Source organism: Nanorana parkeri, unplaced genomic scaffold (genome assembly GCF_000935625.1).
Source record: "Nanorana parkeri isolate BGI_ZX_2015 unplaced genomic scaffold, ASM93562v1 scaffold1033, whole genome shotgun sequence".
Lineage (NCBI taxonomy): Eukaryota > Metazoa > Chordata > Amphibia > Anura > Dicroglossidae > Nanorana > Nanorana parkeri.
Genome location: NW_017307301.1, coordinates 25419 through 48594, shown reverse-complemented (window position 1 = coordinate 48594; position 23176 = coordinate 25419). Strand labels below are relative to the sequence as shown.

General features: G+C 40.0%; 1 protein-coding gene across 1 annotated transcript; it reads left to right on the top strand.

The window, feature by feature from the left end:
* Positions 1 to 7502: 7502 nt before the first annotated feature.
* On the top strand, positions 7503 to 10916 carry LOC108795980 (C-C motif chemokine 20-like). The gene is made up of 4 exons (XM_018567346.1): positions 7503 to 7587; positions 8327 to 8432; positions 9602 to 9676; positions 10775 to 10916. The coding sequence occupies exons 1-4, from the start codon at positions 7512 to 7514 to the stop codon at positions 10839 to 10841; spliced, it is 324 nt and encodes a 107-aa protein (XP_018422848.1). The 5' UTR covers positions 7503 to 7511; the 3' UTR covers positions 10842 to 10916.
* The last annotated feature ends 12260 nt before the right edge of the window (positions 10917 to 23176 follow it).

The following is a 23176-nucleotide window of genomic DNA, read 5'->3' as shown; positions in this document are numbered from 1 at the left end:
ATTCCATTCGTATTCCTTTGAGTTATTTGTGGGGTTTTTTCCAATCATAACACATTTTTTAGTTTACGCATAATTACATGGTTCAGTGGAATTAACAGCGGGTATGTTATTTTTTTGATTTGTAAAGTATTTCACAAAGATTGAAGCCAATTCACAAACATGAAGTCACTTCACAGAGGGTATTATCACTGTGGCAGCCGTGATCATGATAGTTTTTTACAGCAGGTAGGGGACTTTAGGGTACAAGTGACGGCTGTAGAGCTGCCTGATCACTTGTGCCTGGCCTGTGAATGTGTCCCCTCACCGCCAACGCACTTCCCCCCATGGTTTCTGGGCTCTCCTGCTCAGGGCCGTATTTCTCACAAGGCCACCGAGGCCCAGACTCGGGGCTGCAGGGAGCAGAGGGGCGGCAGGGGTGTGCAATCACCCCACGCCTGGAAAATTAAGTTCCAGGCACTGGGCGGGTAGTTGTTTTTACACATTTAGTCCTGCTTTGGGCAAGGAGAGCTAAATGTACAGCAGCAAAGCTGCCCGTTTGTTTACAAGTGATCTCAAGCTCATTTGTAGCCTGCTCGTCTGTCCTCCCTGTCCGCCCCTCCCTCCCCCCCCTCTTGTCGCTTACCTCTCTCCACGCTGGCCATAGATCCTTTCTTCAGGATGGAGAGCAGGGAGCAGAGCGGAGAATGGCGTTCTCCACTCTGCGCCGTGTAAACAGTAAGAGGGGAGAGCTGCACTCGCAGCCTTCCTCTCTCGGCTGTCACAGGAGAGCCAGCACATTGCTGTGCTAGAACTCCTGTACTAGAGATCACAGGGTCAATAAAGAGAACCTGTCACCTCCAAATGCTATCACACAGGGGCTTGTTAGCTCCTGTGTGATAGCAATAAAGTTAAGTGAAAAAAAATTACAAGAAAAAAATAACAAAATATTATAAGAAATAATAATTTTAAAAATAATTAAAAGGTGATTAAAAAGTAAAAAGTTTACTTTTTGGCCCAGTGGGAGATTCTTCCATCCACACAGTTTAGCGTAGATGGAGGAATCTCTTGCACTTTTTCCATCTGACCAGAGAAAATCTGCAGATCATCTGTAGGTGTATGGCCAGCTTAAGTATAACCTGACTGGAATGATCAGGTGAGTATAACTTTTTTTTTTTTTTTAGCAGTTAACCCTTGCTGTACGGGGTAAGCCCCACTGCAGGGGTCATTTTAATTTTCCCTAGAGTTCTTCTTTAACTGCGATGCAACTGTAAACTGCCTGATGAGGGGACCCTATGTGGCCGCAAAAGATAATTTGCTTTGTTACATTATGAACGTACGTCAATAAAAGGTTGCATCACAGTTGGTGTGTCGGTGACTTTTATCCTTATTACATTAGAGAACCTGTCACCTTCCAATGCTTGATAGACGCTTCTGATAGCAATGAAGTTAAGTGAAAAAAATGTTTAAAAAAGTGTTAAAAAAGTAAAGAAGAATAAGGTAAATAAACATGAAAGAAAAAAACAAAAGCAATCCTGCCACCCCCCTGCCATCTGTATGGGAATGCAAAGGGCATGCACGTGTGCATAAAAAGGAATGGTGCCAGACACGTTATGTATCACCATGAATATCAGAGTGAGAGCAATAATTCTAGGGCCATTGTTGATTGTCTAACTGATGAGCAGTAAAGGCTTTTAAAGCATCACCTAATTTATAAGTACCATAATTTTTCACACAGGTCACTAGCACACACAAGGGTGGCTCCATAGGACCCTGCAAGGGAAAGGAGCTACCCTAAACCAGGATATCAGGGCCAATGCTCAGGAGAACAGATGATTCTGCAGAGAACTAAAAAAAAAAGAAAATCAAGGAGCAACATTCATTGTGTTCAAGTGATTAAATCAACCTTCTGGAAAAACATTTTGACTTTAATATCACTTTAAAGCAGAAGTAAAGTAAACTTTACAGTGCCGCCATAAAATAATAACCATTGGACAACAAAGTCTGGCCAAGTGGTAAACCACTGCATTGCTTTGACTTATAAATAGGCTCAATGATTGTGGTTAAAGGTGATGCGATTGTATGTTTTACATATTCATTCTGCAAAAAGGAAGATGTAACATAAAGTTGTGAACACTGTATGGGTAGGTCAGTGTGTATAGTGTTACATTGCTTGTTGGTTACGTGTGTGGCTGAAGTCATCTTGGTTCTGTTAATGCAGTTTCGATGTGCTAAGCGCGTCCCCTGTGTTAAGGAGCTAAGAAAAGAAAACGTGTGCAATATTGGCATACTGATGTGATTGATCTTAGCGATGCTTGCTTGAGAATTTCTAGGAGTAATTAATATTACTGACCTTAGAATTGCTGATAATAATGGGGGAAATTACCGTATTTTGCGCTCCATAAGGCGCACCTGACCATAGGACGCAGGGAGGGTAGGGTCCTGTGACAGCTTTAGTTAGTGACAGATGAGACAGGTGGTGCTGTAATTACAGCGCCACGGTCTCAGTGATCACACAGAGTAGACGAAGAATGGACGTTCTTCGTCTGCCCTAGGGCTCTATGGGGAGCTCCTATGCCGTGGTCTCCGGTCCCCCAAAGGAGCGGGGGACCGTGAAAACCACGGCGGGGGGCCCCGGACACGATCGCCGCCGCCGCTCGATTTGATACAAGTGATCTATTTAGATCACTTGTATTAAACGAGCAGCGGCCCCCACTGTATATTTAGTTCTGCTTGTCCGGAGCAGGGCTGAATGTACAAAAAAACTACTTGCCTTGCGCCCGAAACTGCATGTCTCGGGCATCGGGCGATAGGGATTTGCTCCATAAGATGCACAGACATTTTTGCCCGCCTTTTGGGGGGAAAAAAGTGCATCTTATGGAGCGAAAAATATGGTATATGACATGAGCACTGCTAGCAGTAACTGATTAGATCACTTGTATTAAACGAGCAGCGGCCCCCACTGTATATTTAGTTCTGCTTGTCCGGAGCAGGGCTGAATGTACAAAAAAACTACTTGCCTTGCGCCCGAAACTGCATGTCTCGGGCATCGGGCGATAGGGATTTGCTCCATAAGATGCACAGACATTTTTGCCCGCCTTTTGGGGGGAAAAAAGTGCATCTTATGGAGCGAAAAATATGGTATATGACATGAGCACTGCTAGCAGTAATAATATGACTGAGCAGAACATACTAGTAATAATGGTATGATTGTAAGACTGGCCTGGGGACTGCTTACAATAATAAGTTAATAATATGACTGACCTAAACAATTCTAGCAAATATGGGTCTTTAAAACAGCTAAAATACCCTCACAGTGCGCTCTTGAAACAAGACCACACCGTTCTAATCACTCGACTTGTGAACAAGTCTAAACACTTCACACAATGTAAAACATTTTTCAGTTAAGGAAATTGTATATATAAATCACTTATAACAGCACTGCAAACATCCATGTTTCATTTAGATCTGGGTACATATTAGTCTAGTCTGAACTATGTAAGTGTTAAATTAAATAATAAAGTTTCTGCCATGCTTCCACAGCTGCACTGTGGTAAGATTATAAGGCAGGTTTCTGATGTGGAAGGGGGGCTAAGGACTCTGATGTGAAGGGGGGCTCCTGATGGGAAGTGGGGACTCTGATGGGAAGGGGGGGACACTGATGTAAAGGGGAAACCCATGTTTTGTTGTTTTTGTTTTTTGAGTGGGGTCCCCCTTAAAATCCATAACAGACCCCTATCTAGGATAAGGGTCTGGTATAGATTTTGGGGGAACCACATTTTTATATTAACATTTTTTACATTCTAGACTTGGGTGCCTCAAGATTTAGCATACTTTCACAGAGTTTCATAACTGAAAAAAGGATGAAAAACGTTGAGCTAGAAAACTGAGCTGAATGGTTTTTGACATGCAAGGAACCCAGTCAAACATCCTCTGCATGTCTGAAGCATGGACTAAATTACATTTGGTCTGGTGTTTACCTGGCAGCATCAGCTGTATGTGGAACATGTCAAGTCAACACAGTGACACTTAAAACACAGGAAAAGGTAATGTTAGCATGTCTGAGTTATACAAGTTATATATAGGGTTCTGCAGTTCTACAAATTCGATCATGCGTCTTCCTCTGGAAGTCATGCCTGTGGTTGTCAGAATCTTGCAATGCATCATGGAATTTGTAGTTTCACCACAGCTGGAGTGACAAGGTTGCATACCCCTGGTATATATGCTATGGAACCATATACTATACATACTATGGAACAGGGAGGTGTATAGTGACCAAGAGACCCAATAAAGTTAGTGTAACTACAGTATACTAAAGAAAACGAATGTAGCCACCATACCTTAGGAATGGTAAGCTGCAATATATATATTTTTTTTTGGGGTGGGGTTTATTGATGCTTTTAACACAGGAAAGAGCAAGTGACTGGAATGTATGTTTCTGTTTCCACAGAGTAGGCATAGAAAATGATTTTATTAATCACTTCCAAATCAGGTGTTTAGACCCCCTTCCTGGCCAGGCCATTTTTCAGTATTCAGCGCTGCAGTACTTTGACTGACGTTTATTCCGTCATGCAACGCTGTACTGAAATTAATTTTATATCATTTTTGGGGACAGATAGAGCTTTCTTTTGGTGGTATTTAAACACTACTGGGGGTTTTATTTTTTACTATAATTAGGAAAAATTACAGACTATTTTGAAAAAAAAAAAGGTTTTTTTTTACATTGTTAGGAAACATTTATTATTACCTTAGGAGCCAGATGACTGACAGGTGAATGCGGAAGTGATGTAATACACATCACTTCTGCATTCACACTACAGAGGGAGAACAGCAAGGAGCTGATCTCCCTCCCTCCTCCTGATGCCCTCCCGAGCCGGTCCCGTGCCGCAGATGGGCTAGCGGATCTCGGGATTAAAGGTGAGGGGTCAGGAGCGGGGAGATGGCGGCACTTGCGATTGGGGGGGGCGCTCCGTAATTCACGCCATACAACCGATCGGTGGCTATAGAGCCGCTGATCGGTTGTATGTGAAACAGCCGTTAACGGCTGTAGTAACGAGCGGGTCTATCCTGCCCTTGCGCGCGCTAGGGGGCGCGCACCAGCAGGAAAAAAATGCCGTCTGGCGACGGCAACCCGCAGATGCGAGTCTGACGTCCGTCCGTTTTTTCTTAACGGGCAGACGGCAAGAGGTTATAGGCAAAAGTCTCACCAAATCCATAAAATGAGAAACCGCCTGCTAATTTAATTCTCCAGTAGTATTATTATTATTATTATTATAAAGGATTTATATAGCAACAAACGTTTGTGCAGTGCTTTACAAGATAAGGAAGACATTACAGTTACAGCACAAATCAAGACAGAGAGCTTACAAGCTAAAAGGGAGGGGTAAGTGATACAAAAGTTGGTAGATGTGTGGGGATGAATTGTTTGAGAAGCAGTGGTTAGGTTGAGGCAGGATAGGCTTCCCTGAAGAGTTGAGTCTTCAGTTATCGACCAAAGGCAGACAGAGTAGGCGATAGCAGGACAGGTTGGGGTAGGGAGATCAAGAGGATGGGAGAGTCTTTAGAGAAGCACTGGAGACAATCATGGGAGGAGATGATAAAAGAACTTGAGAACAGCAGGTCTTGAGAGGAGCGGATAGGGTGGTTAGAGTGATATTGTGGGTTTAGGTTGGAGATATAGCCAGGGGGTAGAGCTGTGGATGGCTTTGTAAGTGGTTGTTAATATTTGTTGTTAATAAATTTTATCCTAGGTGAGGGATTGATAGAGGGTGGGATGCAGACACTGAGCGATTGGTTAGGTGGATGAGTCTAGAAGCAACATTTATGATAGACTGAAGGGGGGCATAGCCTGTGTAAAGGTAGGCCAATGTCAGTGGATGAATAGTTTCATAGTTTCATTGGTGAGGTAGGGGCATATTTTGGAGATGTTATGAAGGTAAAGGCGGCTGGATTTGGAAACTGATTGGATCAAGGTCCTAGGTGTCATCCTTGACTCGGACCTCACCTTTCTTCCCCACATCCAATCACTATCCAAATCCTGCCGCCTTCACCTTCGTAACATCTCCAAAATATGCCCCTTCCTCACCAAAGAAACTGCAAAATGACTCATCCACTCCCTTGTTATCTCTCGTCTTGACTATTGCCACTCCATCCTCATTGGCCTACCTCTACATAGGATATCCCCCCTTCAGTCTATCATGAATGCAGCTGCTAGACTCATCCACCTAACCAACCGCTCAGTGTCTGCAACCCCCCTCTGCCAATCCCTCCACTGGCTTCCAATAGCCCAAAGGATAAAATTCAAAATATTAACAATCAGTTACAAAGCCGTCCACAACTCTGCCCCCGGCTATATCTCAAACCTTGTCTCAAAGTATCACCCTAACCGTCGGCTCCGCTCATCCCAAGACCTCCTGCTTTCTAGCTCCCTTGTCAACTCCTCCCATGCTCGCCTCCAGGACTTCTCTAGAGTCTCTCCCATCCTCTGGAATTCTTTACCCCAACCTGTCCGTCTGTTGCCCACCTTGACTGCCTTTAGGCGATCCCTAAAGACTCATCTCTTCAGGGAAGCCTATCCCACCTCAACCTAACCACTCAACCATCACGTTCTCAAACAACTCATCCCCACACAGCTTCCTCCTCATGTATCACTTCCCACTCCCTTTTAGATTGTAAGCCCTCAAGGGCAGGGCCCTCCTTACCATCTTGTCTTGAATTGTATTGTGGTTGTAATGTCTGCCCTATATTGTAAAGTGCTGCGCAAACTGTTGGCGCTATATAAATCCTGCATAATAATAATAATAATAATAATCTGTGGCAGAGAGGTGAGTTCGGAGTCAATGATCACACCTGCATCCACCATCTAGTGAAATTTCAGTTTTGGCCTTTATAAGCCTTTCATTTAAATAGAGTTGCTGAACAGTTTTCAGAATTCCGGCACCACTATGTAATTATCAGAACTAGATTAATGTTTTCCATACACCTCAAGAATGGGCTAAAAGAGAACATTTCCTCAATTCCCCCATTTATGCTGAAGAGCATAATGAAGAGCAATCTCCCTTGCTGCCAGTTGTATTCTAAGCTGACTGGTTGCAGTCACTGTTCGGCCAACAACTTTCCAACTAGCTCCTCCAACAAAAGTCAATTGGAGAATCAACTTTTGTCCAGCCGGGTGGTGCTGGCAGGGCCACCCACAGATGATTTTGAGGCCAGGAAACCAGATTTAGATTTCAAAAGTTAATACCCAATAATTGTTCTTTCCATCACATCACTAAATTAAACATACAGTATCTATTTATTTTGCTCCATAACCACAGAACTGGATGCATGGAAAGTAGTATTTTCAAGCAATTGTTCATGCAAGTCTTTTAATATTACTTTAGTTGGTTTTCTGTGACTGTGACCACAATGAGGAAAGCAATAGGGGGAGTCCCTAGTCTTTGATGCACGGTGGGAGGGGTATGCTCTATTTACAAACTATATAACTACTATTGTCGTTAGTTTACACAACACATAGAAAAAAAAATTGGTGCATTATGTCTCGTGCCAGCTCAGCTTTTTGCATTTTGTGTATCTTGTTGCTAGGACTCCAAACCCTGACCCACGCTGCAGGTGAGTGTTTATTCACAGACTGCACCTTAAACACGTCTTGTTATATCATTAGACTGAAAAACAATGATCTGTTATCAGGATAGATGATTAAAAACATAATACAAATTTAGAGCAGTTGACCAAGAACCATATACTCCTTTGCTGCAATAATTACGATTAGGGATAGTAAGAAAAGTAAAAGAACAAATCATCTTTGTTTTTTATATTTACCAGTTTTGAACCTTTCTGTGTCTGTGTGAGTGCCGAGGCATTAGTCACATGGTCTCTGCCAAAGAAGGTGGTCAGAATTTCGGCAGACCCTTAGGTAGCCTGTTAGTAAAGACCATGTGATCAGTTGCAAAGTATTGCTCACATTACTGGCACAGAGGGGTTCTAAACCGAAAATATGAGACAAAGGTATGTTCTCTTAATTTGTCTCCTGCATTTCTAACAATGTTTACAGTTAAAGAAGGTTTATCTATAAGTATGTGTCCATTTTAAGGAGAGTAGAAAAAATCAGAAATATTTGTAAGATGGTTGCATTATAAAAATAAGGTGAACGCTTCAGGTGCATCACGGCAATCAATAACATAGGAAGCATTTACCTAATATCTATCAAATTAACGCAGTACAGATTTGATGTAGATAGAAGAGCGGCATGGGGCTTCAGGCTTATCCTAGCGCAAAGTTACTAAATATTAGTATTCAGCAATAGGCAAAAGCAATCATGGGTTTCCTTTTGTCTCTGTCTTATCTATAGTATTTGACTGCTGCTATGCCTACACCAAAAAGCCATTGTCACGAAAAGTTGTCAAAGGACACATGATCCAGAACTCACACGAGGTGTGCGACATTGATGCTGTCATGTAAGTGTTTTTGCCTATTTATCATGTATGTGGTTCATTTGTCCCTTTCAGCAACATATACTGTATATATTTATATTGCTTTATACTGAGTTTTAAACAGAGAGCAATGTTTATTCACATGTCTCATTCCATCATATATCCCAAAAATAAGAACATTCCTCATTTTAGGACAGTTGGTGGAGCAATGCAAATCATTGCCCCTTTGATCAGATACATATCGAGGACCACTGGTGTATAGTAAAAATAAAGTCAAATATTATAGAATTACTTATTCCAAACTCCATACAGCCGACTTCGACTATTTGGTCATAATCAGTGCAGTGTATGAAAACTGTGGCCTCTATGGAGTAGGTCTTGGGACCCAACGAGATAGTATACAGTTTGTGGTGAGAAGGGACTAATGGAATCAAAAGTCCTCCAACCAAATCAGTGCGTAGCACAGTAAAGCCTTCCTAATAACAGAAGGTATTCATATGTCTCATTCCACCACATATTCCAATAATTATTCCTCATTTCAGGACACTGGGTAAAGCCTTTCAAAATCTTTGCTGTATGCCCCTTTGGTCAGATAAACTTTTATCCAGGACCACTGGTGTATAGTGAAAAAATTGTCTAATATTATTGAGTTGTGGACTATAATCTCACGATTAGTTTACAAATGTGTATTGATTGACTGATTGTAGTCTATCACGGGAGCCAGCTTGGGGCAGTGGCTACTTTACAACACACACAGGGACCATTGAGAACAAAAGGAAGGAAGGACAGTGTCAGCACCAATTCAGAGATGATTTGAGGATCTACAGCCGAGTGATGCACAAATAAGATACATTTTAATAATTAGTTAAGGTACCCTAATGCATTTTTTAAGGTTTAACTCCTGAGTTTAGTGTCACTTTAGGCAACATTTTTTGCTAGCTTTATAGCAAGTAGGCAATTTAGCAGCAATAGGGGCCACACGCAGTAAATAATAATTTTTGGATATGTACATTATATGTTATTTGAGGTTTTAAGACACTGAAAAGCACAAGGTGTTTCATAACATAAGCTGCTGCTTTTGTAAAGCTATAAAGAGCTTTTGTTATAAGATCATTCTAGATTAAATGAAGGTTAGTGGAGCTCTTCTGTAAACTCTTGACATTACATTAAACATATGTATATATTTTTTGTAGATTGATCACAAAGAAATTCAGAGTGTGTGCAAATCCTAGAGAGGCATGGGTCAACAAACTCGTGTCAGCACTTAAGTAAGTAAACGTTATAAAATATTTCTGACCAACCAAATATTAAAGGTACTACTCATTAAGCACAGCAAAGCTGCCATTGACAGCCCAGTGTCTCCCCAAGGACATTGAGCTGTTAGACATCTGGTCATCTTCAATTGCATCACAACATTGCAAAGACCCAATACAATGTTGTCACTTATTCAACTGGCCCATGTTGTTCCAGTTTCATTCCTTTTACTCCAATGAAAAGAGAATAGTTGTTGGCTATTCATAAAGAGATTTGCCAGGAGATTGGATGATCCCTTTGTGTGACCATAGAAATAAGAAAATACATTTGCAGCTCAATTGTCACTTGTCAATTGATGTATACTGGTAACGTTTGGCCTGTGATTGGGTATCCTGAATTATCTAAAATCAGTTCCTAGGATCACGTTGTCCTTCATCCTACTTCAAAAATGTGCTCTGCAAACTGACACACTGACTACTCTGCCCCCTCACCTTTTATAAGCAAAGGGGCTGGCCCTTATTGGCCTGTTGACCATAGTTCAAAGGTCATGCAGTGCATGTTGGTTTAAAAAAACACATTCTCAAAGCCGCAGGTGAATCTGCACGTAAATTTGTGATGCTCGAACCTGGGATTAGCCTCAAACCCATGGTAGTGGCAAACCTGAACCTCATCTGTAGTTGAAACAATTGTGCCCTTATGAACATAGGGAGTAGCTACGGGGGGGGGGGGAGGTTGCCCTGCCAGTACCGTAAGGAACCATGAGATCATTGGGAACAACCATAACTAAACTCCCCTTATGTAACTACTGTGTGCTCACATCACATTTTTATTACCAATTTACACATTTGACCAATGCAGCTATATTGAAACACATACTTGTGAAAGGGTCCTTCTTTCCTAATTAGCCCAATTAGGGTCATTAACCAAATACCCCTACTAGCTTTCACCTGTAGCTCTTCCAGTGCACAAAACGTTCTAAGGCCCAGAATAACACATCTGTTTTAATGGTCTTTTACATGTTATACATATAAATTGCTTATGTTTAGTAAATCCAAATGTAAGATGCTACCTTTATGTGTGTCTTTACTAATAAGATACATATTTATTTGTAGGCGGAAAACCACAATGAGAGAAGAGCAACCAAAGAAAAACAGTAATGTTCTTGCCAACCAAGCTTAATAAGTGAACACGTTCATTTTTATGTGTACGATAAGCTACAGAATCCTACTTTTTTTCTATTCTGCTTACATTGTATCATTGTAGTACTTATTTGTAAGAACGATCATGTTTTTTGTTGTTGTTGTTTTGTTTTGTTTGTGTAAAGTGTAGCTTCATTCTTATTTTTTTACTTTATAAAAATAATACAAAGTTTCTTTGTTGAATTCTGCAAATGTAATAATAAAGGTTAATAATATAGAAAACCAAATCCTATACTTTGCACTATTTATTTTTTATATATTCATAAAATCTTTTCCTATCCTTCTCTAAAAAGGACCTAACATTAATGTTACAAATTAATTGATTTAAAAAAATGTCTAATATGCCACAAGATACAGGAAAAGTATATTTTTAAGGAAGCCGTACTGTTTATAATTAAGAAGCAACCTCTGAACTCCAGTCAGGTTATGGTGCCTAGGCACAGTCAGTAAAGATCTACCCTAGAGGAGAATCCTGGGAGAAAAGAGTCTGTTGCAAGCAGGAGTAAGCCTGTGCTGGGAGAAAGTTGGAGAATGCCATTGCTGAAACCTCCTTCTCTCCTTCTCAAAATGATAGCAGTCTGGCAGTCTTTGACTTCAATAATTTTTGCATAACTGACCTGGAATAGGCATACACTAGGCATGTTCTCATTCTGCTCATGAGAAAGATAATAGAGTTAATATCATTGCATGTGGCCTCCTGCACAAGCAGATGCCAACCCATCTGTAGTAAATCTCAGACCTTCACGTTGCAGTGCCTGTATTTATGAAATGGTGTGTGCATACAGCAGCCTGAACAGAAAACAGATTGCTATAAAATGCCCAGTGTTTGCCATTACCTGCGGTCCTGATCAAGATCTCAATGGGTAGGTATCTTCACTTGGGACTACCAGCCCAACAAATATTATTTGTTCTAGCCCCAATGGCAAATGCCTCTCTACACCCCAGCCCAGTACTTCCCTGGGTGTTACACTAGGCAGCCATCTGTTTGCAGAAAAAATGCCCCAGCAAGAGCAGAGTTGTATAGCCCTATTACTGTGTTTTAGGTGTAGTTTCCCTAGTTTTCCTCCAGGGATCCCTTTATTCCTAACTAGTGGGTATATAAGCCTTCTCAGTCTTCTCTGGGCTTGTTGGCGAAGAAAGCAGAACTAGAGAAGAGAACAGAGGTAACCTCAGGTGAGATTGTGTGGAAGATACAGGGCCACAGCTGGTAGAATATAGTATACCCATTTTTATGTGCTCCCCTTAGAGGGGATACTATTGTTTCTTCATCAAGTAGGTTTAGTCATTACAGCTGGAAAATCTATTAAGAACACTCCTTCCTATGGGAATACATGTGAAGGTGACTGGCCATGACCATGACACTGTAATAAAAATTGACTGTTTTGCTTTATCCTGTCATAAGTAAAGAGAAGTTAAATTGTTATTAAACCTTTAAAGTTTTTTTTTTCTTTTTATGATGAGGAGGCTCACACTTACATGATTTCAGTGTTCTTCTTTAAAGTGCTTTTCTTGCTCATCCTCCAGCTGGACCCAAAACCACTCCCCCCCCCCCTGCCTATTTATGGGTGTCTCCTTCAGCTAGCCAGATGCCAAAGAGACACCTATGCATATGCGTGCTCAGCTGTGACACGGGCCTAGCTGTGTGTATCCACAGACCCGCACAGCATGTGGCAAGCCATGCCCCTGCTCCCTCCACCTCTCTCACAGTCACAGTATGACTGATGGCAGAAGGAGCCTATCACCCCTCTGCCCTTCGTACCCTCCTCCACAACCAGGAACTTTAATGAAAGGCAATATCTTCCCTGACCCACGGAGGTGACAGGCAGAGAATGCTTTTACGGTAAAAAATGCCTAGCCCTTAGTACTACTTTATGTTCAAGCAGAATTATGGAGTCTAGTCATTCCTGTGATTGGTGGGTAGCCCAGACCTGGAGAACTCATTGTATCAGCCAGTTTGGGGCAGGAGTGTGTGGTGGTGTGATGACAGCAGGTTAGTGGCAGTGGCTGGGCTGGGCAAGCTGGGAGCTTCGGTTCAATGCCCTTGAAAAGCTTTGGCTTGGGTTCCTCCAGCCAGGAACTGGCTTCACAACTCACTGGAGTAATGTTATCTTACTGAAAAGTTTAAAAAAAATTTTCAGTGAAGCTCATACTGTGTGCGTTTGTGCATAATATATCCTCACCAAAGCATACCTAGATGTACCTCTCTAGACCGGCATCAAAATGCTAGGCAGTTCTCAGAGGTGTCCTTATATATACTCTGTTTTCCTCTAGGGCAAGCACCACAACAGCCCTAAAACCAAGGATACTCTAATACGCAAATATTATCTTGAACTGGAAATTGGGTGCTTTGTACCTCCCCCTCATTCCTCCTATGCCTCTCTATTGGTTCATTATTGCAATCAGAGTCCTCATTGACTGGTACAAGAGGGGCAGGGGCATGCTACTCAATTACCACCACTGCTTACTGTGAAAAAGTAAAGAGACATTGCTGAAACAAAGAGCGCAGGTATTAAATCTCCCTTAACCTGTTTATCTACTTAACCAACAAGAATGTATATGAGATCAATCTACAAAACTTGCTTGTGACACTGACATATTAGTGTATCATAGATAGGGTCCTGGACTACCTGTGAGAAAGCCAAGAGGAGAGAGTTAAGGTGGACATTTCCTCAATCTACAAAGCCACTTCCTTGTTAGACCACACCCCTCCATGAAAGAAAAATGTGCCCTCTAGGTAAAAAAACACCTGTGGAGAAAACTTTCAAATAATACATACCTTATACCTGGCTTCCACCTGCGGTACTTAAGGGAATGTATACACTTTCTACATGTTTCGAAACACATTACAAAAGCTTTTTACAGAAGTTATTTAAGCCACCTGCTGAAATGATGATGTCTGGTTTGTGTTACAGTTACATACCACTGAAATTAAAAACAAATCTCTAAATAATTTATTCTGCCTAGTTAAATTAAAATGATACTGAATCCCTAGGATGACCATCTATACTTTTAGTTCAATGTCTGCTAAAGTCAGATTATTGATGGGTTCAGGTTATTGTACTTGACAAAGTAATAAAGTCGACAAATTTGTACTGTACAGAGTTATACACTAAGCTAACAGTACGTGCCACTCTTGTGTAGAGGAATGGAGAATTCTACTTTGCAATCTATGAACACAATTTGTATTATGACTGTTGTAAAGCAATATTCTTTTTCACACGTATCTTTATAGCTTTACTGTCTCTTTGCGTTGCTTACTACAAGGGCAAAAACAAGATTTACTACAACCAGATGTTAATTGCACCATTAAAACTATATTCTTAACTATATTTTTCATAGAGAAGTTAACTGAATTGCACAAATCTAGAACTGTATTAGAGAACTCTAATAAATGGACTATGAACTAGGACATCATTCTACCAACTTTATCTCTTATCCCATGGAAGCAAAATGCTCTGCTTTACTTTCAGTAAACAACAAACAGCACGGAGCCCACTGTTTTCACTGCAGAATATATATGTTAGCAAACCTCAGCATTTAGCTCTACTAGATGTTTTTTTATGATATTGTTTTTTTTATGACATAATATTATTCTTACCTGGCATGAATACCCAACAGATGAGGTCAATAATGACACTGTAGAATTCAAGCTCTATAAAAATAGTGGAATAGGGATACCAAGGGGTTTATTTACTAACCTTATAAACACACCACGAACATGTATACACCTCTGTAGTGTGTTCCCTCCCAGCATGATCTTTGTCTGGTATGTGCAATACATTATTTTTATTATCCAGAATTTATATAGCACCAACAGTTTGTGCAGTGCTTTGAAAGATCGAGAGAGACAGTATGGTTGCAATACAATTCAATACAAGTGGGTTAGAAGGGTCCCGCCTGTGACAGCTTACAATCTAACACACATCCTGGCTTGCCCCAGTAGTGTCCCAAAAAAGATTGTAGTTCATCACAGGAGCGAGCTTGGAGTGGTGGCTACTTTACAACACACACAGGGACCATGGGGAACAAAAGTAGCCACCCTCCAGAAGGAAGGACAGTGTCAGCACCAATTCAGAGATGATTTGAGAATCTATAGCCGAGTGATACCCAAATAAGATACATTTTTGTTAATAGTTAAGGTACCTGGATTTTTAGGGTTTAACTCCTGAGTTTAGTGTCACTTTGATAAAGGGGATATAACTGACAAATCCATCAGTCGAGGCAAAGGGAATTTACACGCTGACGGTGTAGCGTAGAGTTCCTTTGTGTATTGAATGAAGTGAGGCTCTGCTGACTTCCATCACCCAATCATGTACAAGCAAAAATACAGGTTTTTTTTTGTTTTTTTTTCCATCATGTGATTCTGTATTCTTTACAAAGTAAAATGTCACCACATTCACCAAGCTAAGGGACAATTCCCCTGCAAAGTGAACAAGGTATTTGCCTTAATAAATGACCCTACAGAGTTAGTACAGGAGGGAAGCTGAGTGTACACAAATAATGGATGACACTTTTTTATATAAATGAACATTTTACAGACTGCACTTATCTTTTAAGCTGTTTTTTTTTAATGTGGTGTGCTTATTTCCTTTACCATGATAATTGTTATTAGAACTACTGATGACTGACACTCTAGATAAGAAAAATCCTGTCACCTCATAACCATCAAAATATGCAGGTCACATGATCATTATTGCTTCATGCATGCTCCAAAACCTTGTTGAACCAGCCTGGGAAAGTCCAGCTCAGCAATCTTGCAAGGACAATACAAATGGATTGTAGAACATTAACTCATCACACATGGGAGGAATTTCCATCCTGTCACAGAAGCAGTAGGAGTGACCGTGAATTTTGTATAAATATGAGACACAAGGCAATGCATCTGCTAAAAGTCTCTCTTCATCAAAAACAATGGCTACAAGCAGGAACCTATCTGTGTCCTTTGCTTTTCTTATGATGGTCCTTGGTGTTTCACAAGGTAAGACATTGTTTACACTTAAACTTCATTATTGGAGAATGACATTCTTAGTACAAAATGTGTTTGTCTTTCCAACTTTCAGATCTATTCTGTATTCATCTCTTATTTAGCAACATATCTTTCTTCAATGCATACCAAATATATAGGGGTTTTCGGGAAGTGGATCTTCCTGGTGAACGTGAATATAAACTTCCCAAGAGGAGTATAATTTCCCTGTCCTCTGACAGAATGCACCCAGACCTCCTCCTCGGACATGGCAGAGTAAATCTAGCCTTACAATATCTGTAAAAAGTAAATCAAGGCAACTGGACTTACTGCATTTTTCTTGAAGACGTTCCGCTGGTCCTCCGACCAGCTTTCTCAATTCAGAATGAGCCTTACAATGCTCAAATTTTGGTTCAGACCTGCATTATGTGGCCCAGTTGGCACCTCTCCATTTGACTCCGTTTTTCAATTGACTTTTGTTGAATGAGGAGGTCCAAAAATTCTTACACAAACAGTGACTGCATCCAATCAGCATTAGTCCCAGTATTCTGACAGCAGCACTACCATCGCTGTTAGAAAACAATATCACAGTGGAGGGGATTTCCTAGTCTATGCTGTTTAGCGTGAAAGGGGGAATCAATCATTCTTTCCTGTTTAGGGGAGTATACAGACAGTTTTATATGTAAAAACTATGAGCTTAATTCCATCCCTGGGCAAAAGAAAAAAGGACAAGTCACCTAAAGTAAAAAAAAGTTGATATATTTGGGAAACCTGAAGGATTCAATGCAAGACTATAACAGGGTTATTCACTAAAGGGGGAAGAGTTTGGAGAAGGCAGGAGAAGTGAACAATCTAGGACAAAATAACATTCTCCAATTCAGATCACTTTCTAGATCAGCTATTTTGGGCTAGATTGTTCACTTCTCCTGCCTTCTCCAAACTCTTCACCCTTTTGTGAATAACCCTGTAGATAAATAATCTGAGGTTGGAAGTCCCCTTTATCCTAATTTAAGATCCATTACACTGTTAGATCAATGAATATCCACACTGAACCATCTTCTATGGAACCTGCGTGCTACATATAAAGACAGTATAGTAATATGATGCTCATTCTCAAACCATTTAACCAGTTTTAAAATCCTTCTACTGATATCTGACTATTACCATGTGCACAATTTAACTTGCCTACATCATACTATAAAATCCCCATTTTAGAGTTCCATGTTTCCTTCTTCTCTCAAGTATATTAAAATACATTTATGTGTTGTTATTTTCAGCTTTCGGGAGCTATAATTGCTGTGTAAAATACAGCAAAAAGAAGGTTGATTTTAAAATGATCGACAGCTACTACAAACAGAAATCCACAGAAGTCTGTGATATTGACGCTATAGTGTAAGTACCAAACGCAACTGCTCAAGTCTCCAACAGTCTGAGATATGCAAAGCATTGCACCAGCGATCCACTGATCACGGTTACAATGCTTTACTGGCTCCAATGCAAAAGACAATAAATGCACATTTTTTCTTTTCTTTTATGAACATGTTTATGCATGTATTACTTATTGCGTATAACGTGCGTCAATACAACACATTGGACATCAGCACAAGGCAGAACCAATACCTTATAAGCTTAGTGTAAAAATTACATTGAAAAACATTGATATAATACAACGCAACGCATGTACTATGCCAATGCAGGTGACCGCATTTGCATTGAGACACATCCAACACACATTACGTAAATGCACCCTTATTATTAACCTGCAGAGTCCAGGAATCTGCTGGCAGTGTGCAGTAGGAAAAACCTTCCATTTAGATCCCACTTTTAACATTTACATTACATTTATAAAAATGACCTGGATATATTTTATTCAGTGGAGTTGATATACTAAATTGAATGTCCATTTAGGGTGGAATGCTTTTATCCAGTCATGTCCAAGCAAAAACATTTTTTATACCTTCCATGGCCCATGATTTGGTATCAAAGTGAGCACAACGTCACTTTATTTGCTAAGCTGACAGAAAATTCACTTTGCAAGATGAACCTTCTCTTTCTTTAGTTAGCAGGAACTGTGAAACCATAACATTATCTTCATTAGAGGGAAGAGAATGCAATAGAAGCAGTTGGGGGTAGATATTTGACATGTGGTTCTGGTTAGATATCAACCTTTTATTCCAAATAAGAAAAGTGAAACCAATATCAACGGTTGCCACTGAACAAACAATCACCATAAAGACAAACATATCAGTTGATAAGTACAATGGAAGTAAGTACATTTGTGGGTGCGTTTGTTGACAAGTTTCTTCATGTTCTCTTTCAGTTTTGAAGTCCGTAAAGGTCCATGCACTAGTGTTACAGACATAGTATGTGCAGATCCCAGACAGAATTGGGTCCAGGAACGTATGGAAGCTTTGTAAGTTCAATAAATACACAATGAGAACAAAAGGGTTGGGGATGGTGATATTTACAAGTTTATATAATATATAGTCATGTGGCTCCCAATGTGGCACAGAACCAAATCCTCCTAATAGCTAATGAGATGGTCCTGTTTAGATTGTGGCAGGTTCATTTGTTTGCTACAAGGGTAAGACATTTTAGAAAAACAACTGGACAGATTGTAAGAATTCCAAGTATTCGTGATGCTAAATGTTAAAGCGGACCTTTACCGCCTTTCACTAAAAATCACATCAACATGCAGCTCTGCATGCTGATATGAAATCATCTTACATTAATTTGTTAAACAAACATATTTTTCTTTACTTACAATTGGTTGTTCCACTTCCTGATCCTCTTGGGCATTAGTGATGTAATGTGCCCAAGTGTTGCATCCTGGGAAAGTTACATCAGCAGTGCATTGCTGGGAAATCTGAGATCTCAGGGAAAGGCATTATCATCCGCTGAGCTGATGTGCGTGGCTACTTTTGTTCCCCATGGTCCCTGTGTGTGTGTTGTAAAGTAGTCACCTCTCCAAGCTCACTCCCGTGATGGACTACAATCTCAATACAAATTAGTAAACTTAACACGAGATTGTAGTCCATCATGATAGTGAGCTTGGAGCGGTGGCTACTTTACAACACACACAAGGACCATGGGGAACAAAAGTAGCCACCCTCCAGAAGGAAGGACAGCGTCAGCACCAATTCAGAGATGATTTGAGGATCTACAGCTGAGTGATACCCAAATAAGATACATTTTTGTTAATAGTTAAAGGATAAGTTAACCTTTTACAAAAATTAAAGAAATGCATCATTAATAATATATATAAAAATATGCATTTCTTTAATATTTGCATTCAAGCCTGGAAAGCATTGCAATTGTGATCACTCGATCAGGGCTGCAAAGCTCAGGCTTCTGCACATTCTCTCCCAGGCAAAGCTCGTACTGAGGTATGGAGTTTTAGTTAGAAGAGATGGGCGGGAAGGATGGCTGGACTTCAAACTGCATTAAATCACCTCATACGGCGTCCAGCCGTCCTCGTTCTAGGTAGATGCGGGAATATGGGCAGCTCTACCGCATTTAACCAGAGGGAGGATGGCTGGACGCTGCATGAGGTGATTTAATGCAGTTTGAAGTATAGTACCTCAGTATGAGCTCTGCCTGGGATAGAATGTGCAGAAGCCTGAGCTTTGCAGCCCCCATCTCTCCTAACTGAAACTCCATACCTCAGTAGGAGCTTTGCCTGGGAGAGAATGTGCAGAAGCCTGTGCTTTGCAGCCCTGATTGAGTGATCACAATTGCAATGCTTTCCAGGCTTGAATGCAAACATTAAAGAAATGCATATTTTTATATATATTATGAATTATGCATTTCTTTAATTTTTGCAAAAGGTGAACTTGTCCTTTAAGGTACTTGAATGTATTAAGATTTACTCCTGAGTTTAGAGTCACTAACTAACAACTATTAAGCCGCAATACATCAAATGCTTGTTATTGGGTTAAGATATGCTTATATCCATAAATCTTCATTACGTGTTCAGGTATACTCGCAGGATAGAATGCATAAGGGAAAATGGGCAACATAGCAGTATTTTAACAGAATTCAACAAATACAGATCATCTGCTCTATAGCTACACACAGTAAACATTACAGTCAAGCTAGTTTGACAACTGTATAAAACGTGATATGGATGGTTTCAACTACTGTCATTTTCATCTTGAAATTGTTGTTACAATCCCAGTATCATATTAATACTCGAGTCAGGACTAAAGTCTACACGCAATGTAAACAAAGTTAAATATTAATCAGCTACTTCCTTATTTGTACATTTCATGCACTAGATTCTTTCTTTAAAGGAGACGTTAAAAAATTCATACTGGTTAGGTTTGCCAACATTCCCACATTACTGAGGCTGTCCATACGCTTAGCTTTACATGGAGGGCTGAACGAGAAACAAAATGCCTGATTTCCCCATTCAAGCATAGTGCGTAGATGGGATATCACCCTTGTAGGGCTATTTAGTCTTACAGCTGGCACTGGCTGTAACTGTAGCTGATTGACTGTAGTCACTGTTTAGTAAACAATTTTGGGCCCGTCTCTTGCAACAAAAGTAAATTTAATAATCGACTTCTGTTGAATGGATTGGTGCTGGCACAGCCACCGAGAGCTCAAATTTAGGCTGAGACAGCTAAAGTTGAGCAGTATATGGCAAGGTTGGGATTTGGTGAATACTAGATAACAGAAAGCCACATGACATATGAGCAAATATTACAAAGGATCCCTGAACAAGCTCCACTGTATTTTGTTAGTTCAGCAATGCCGCTTTAAGAAATGAGAGAATAGGACTATAATATTTTAGAAAAAATAAAGGACAACTAACCCTTATTGATGATGTCTATTAACATCGCATTTTCTGTTTAACTCTTGTAGGGATCAAAGAACCCAGAAAAGTAAACTAAGGAGACTGAAGAAGCTTAAGAAGAGCTGCAAGAAGCTGACTTTAAAAAGAGCTGCAAGAAGCTGACTTTAAAAAGTGCTGCAAGAAGCTGAGAAGGCAACTTTATTGAATCAGAATTCAGCGAGATACAATCTTCTTATAGGAGTATGCTTTTGGATTAAATGTAGTTATTGTATGTATCAGTGCATATAATGAGCACTAAGCATAACATAAAATAGAAAACCAGCCTCACAACCATTCTCCAGATTCTTATGTCTGTTACACTGTAGCAGACATGGCACTGGTTAAATACGGTGGGCGGGTTTGTATAACATCAAGGGCGGGGCATCATTTTTTGTATCCCGATTGTGCATGTTGTTTGCATGACGAATGACTTCCTATTTTGCTGAGACTCACATTGGGCCCCAAATTACTTTGAGTGGAAAAGTCGAGGTGTAGCTCTTGATGGTCAAGCATGTTCTTGTTGTCTATATCCTAGTTAAAGTAGGAAATAAACAAGGCATGTGATTAGTTGTTATGATGAACATCAACTTCGTTCTTGCAGATTTTTATATGTGAAACAAATACGTACATTTATCATAGAATTATTTTTTCATTTGTGCTGTATTCAGAACTATGTTTTCTGTGTCTGTGTGGGTATCTTGGTGGGCATATCTTCAAATCAGTCCTTGTGCCTTAATGTTCATTCCCCCTGTATCTTTAGTAATATCACCACAACCATAATGATGTGGCATTGACAGTTGATACTCAGCAGTTCACCTGTAGTTCTGACCTTCATCAAACGTCACCAGAGCCCGTTTTCACACTAGTGTTGAGTTGAGAAGCTGCTCTTTGTCTCATCACCTACTGCAGGGGTGGGGAACCTCCGGCCCTCCAGCTGTGGTGAAACTACAGTTCCCATGAGGCATTGCAAGATTCTCACAGCCACAGGCATGACTCCCAGACCTACTGGTAGAAATAAGACAATGGTGTTTGAAAACCCCAACTCATCTAATTTCTTTTAAACTATTAATGGACTGCAAACTGATACATTCATGTTTAGATACCAGAAGTGCACTCTGCTCATAACATAAGAACCCATAAGTTAGTTTTTTTTAAATTATCTGTTACCAGGAAACATTTTTTCCTCACTAAAAAATAGTTAATAGTCACCATGTGATGTGTGTTGATTGTCTTAATAAAAGGCACCAGTACTCTTTATCTGAGCATCTTTCAACGATACTCCAGAACAGAGAACTTAAAAATACCGCATATTTTCCGGTGTATGTATTATAATGGACTTTACTTCATTTAACACGAACAAAAAATACATTTGTGTGCAAGGGCGCCACATATGTGGGAGTGACTCAACCTGAAATGAGTTTTAGACCTTTGTTTTACAGTATCTATTGACTCTAAGACATTTTTGTTTCTTTTGAAACTAGAAGAAAGTTTGTAGCTTCCATTTGATACATATTGCATCATACCGTTATGTTAGCTCGTTGAAGCTTAGAAGGTTATAAATGAATATAAATTATAATTTTTTAGGTCTTTTCCAAACCTGATTTATTTTTCTTTTATATATATTTAAAGAATATATAGATAATACTAATATATGTTTATTGATGATAAAATCCTGAAATAAATGTGATCTGTAGAAATGTTTTGCCTTCTCTGTGTCTGATTTAAATATGTCATTCTGTCGTATTGATTGAGTCTTTTGGTTTGAGATTTTTGGGTGTGGGAGGGGTGAACTAGACATGTGACTTTGTCTCCCAGTATACACAAGAGTAATAATGGATGCTCTTTGGGCATAACTTATACCCTGCATTATGGAAACAGATACAGTCTAAATCAGCGGTTCTCAACCTGGGGGTCGCGACCCCGTCGGGGGTCGAATGACAATTTTCCTAGCGGCTCCCGGCCACCCAGGAGAAAAGCGCTTTCTCTGCTCTTTTTTTTTCTGACATCGACCCGCCGTCAGAAAAAAAAACAAAAAACGTTCTCCCGGAAAGGTTTACTCTGCTCGATGGAGCAGAGTAAACCTTTCTCTGCTCTGCCCGCAGTCAGTCAGAAAAAAAAATAACCACCATAGGAATGCATAGCTAGATTCCTATTGGTTATTTCACTTTGCAATAGCCAATAGCAAACTAGCTATTGCACCCGCCCACTGCTGCTGTCAATCAGCAGAGGGGGGCCTGCAGTTCTCCATCAGGTCCCCATCTAGTGATTAACTGCAGCAGAGGGCTTAGGGGCTTGTTAGCTCTGTGTGATAGCAATAAAGTTAAGTGGAAAAAAAATAGATACAAAAATTATTAAAGAAATACAAATTTTAAAAAAAGGAAATAATTAAATAAAAAAAATAAAAATGCGATTAAAAAGTAAGAAATAATAAGAAACAAATTATTAAAAAATAAGAAAATTATAAAAAATAAACAATAATAAGATAAAAATATTATTAAAAATGAAAAAGTAAACG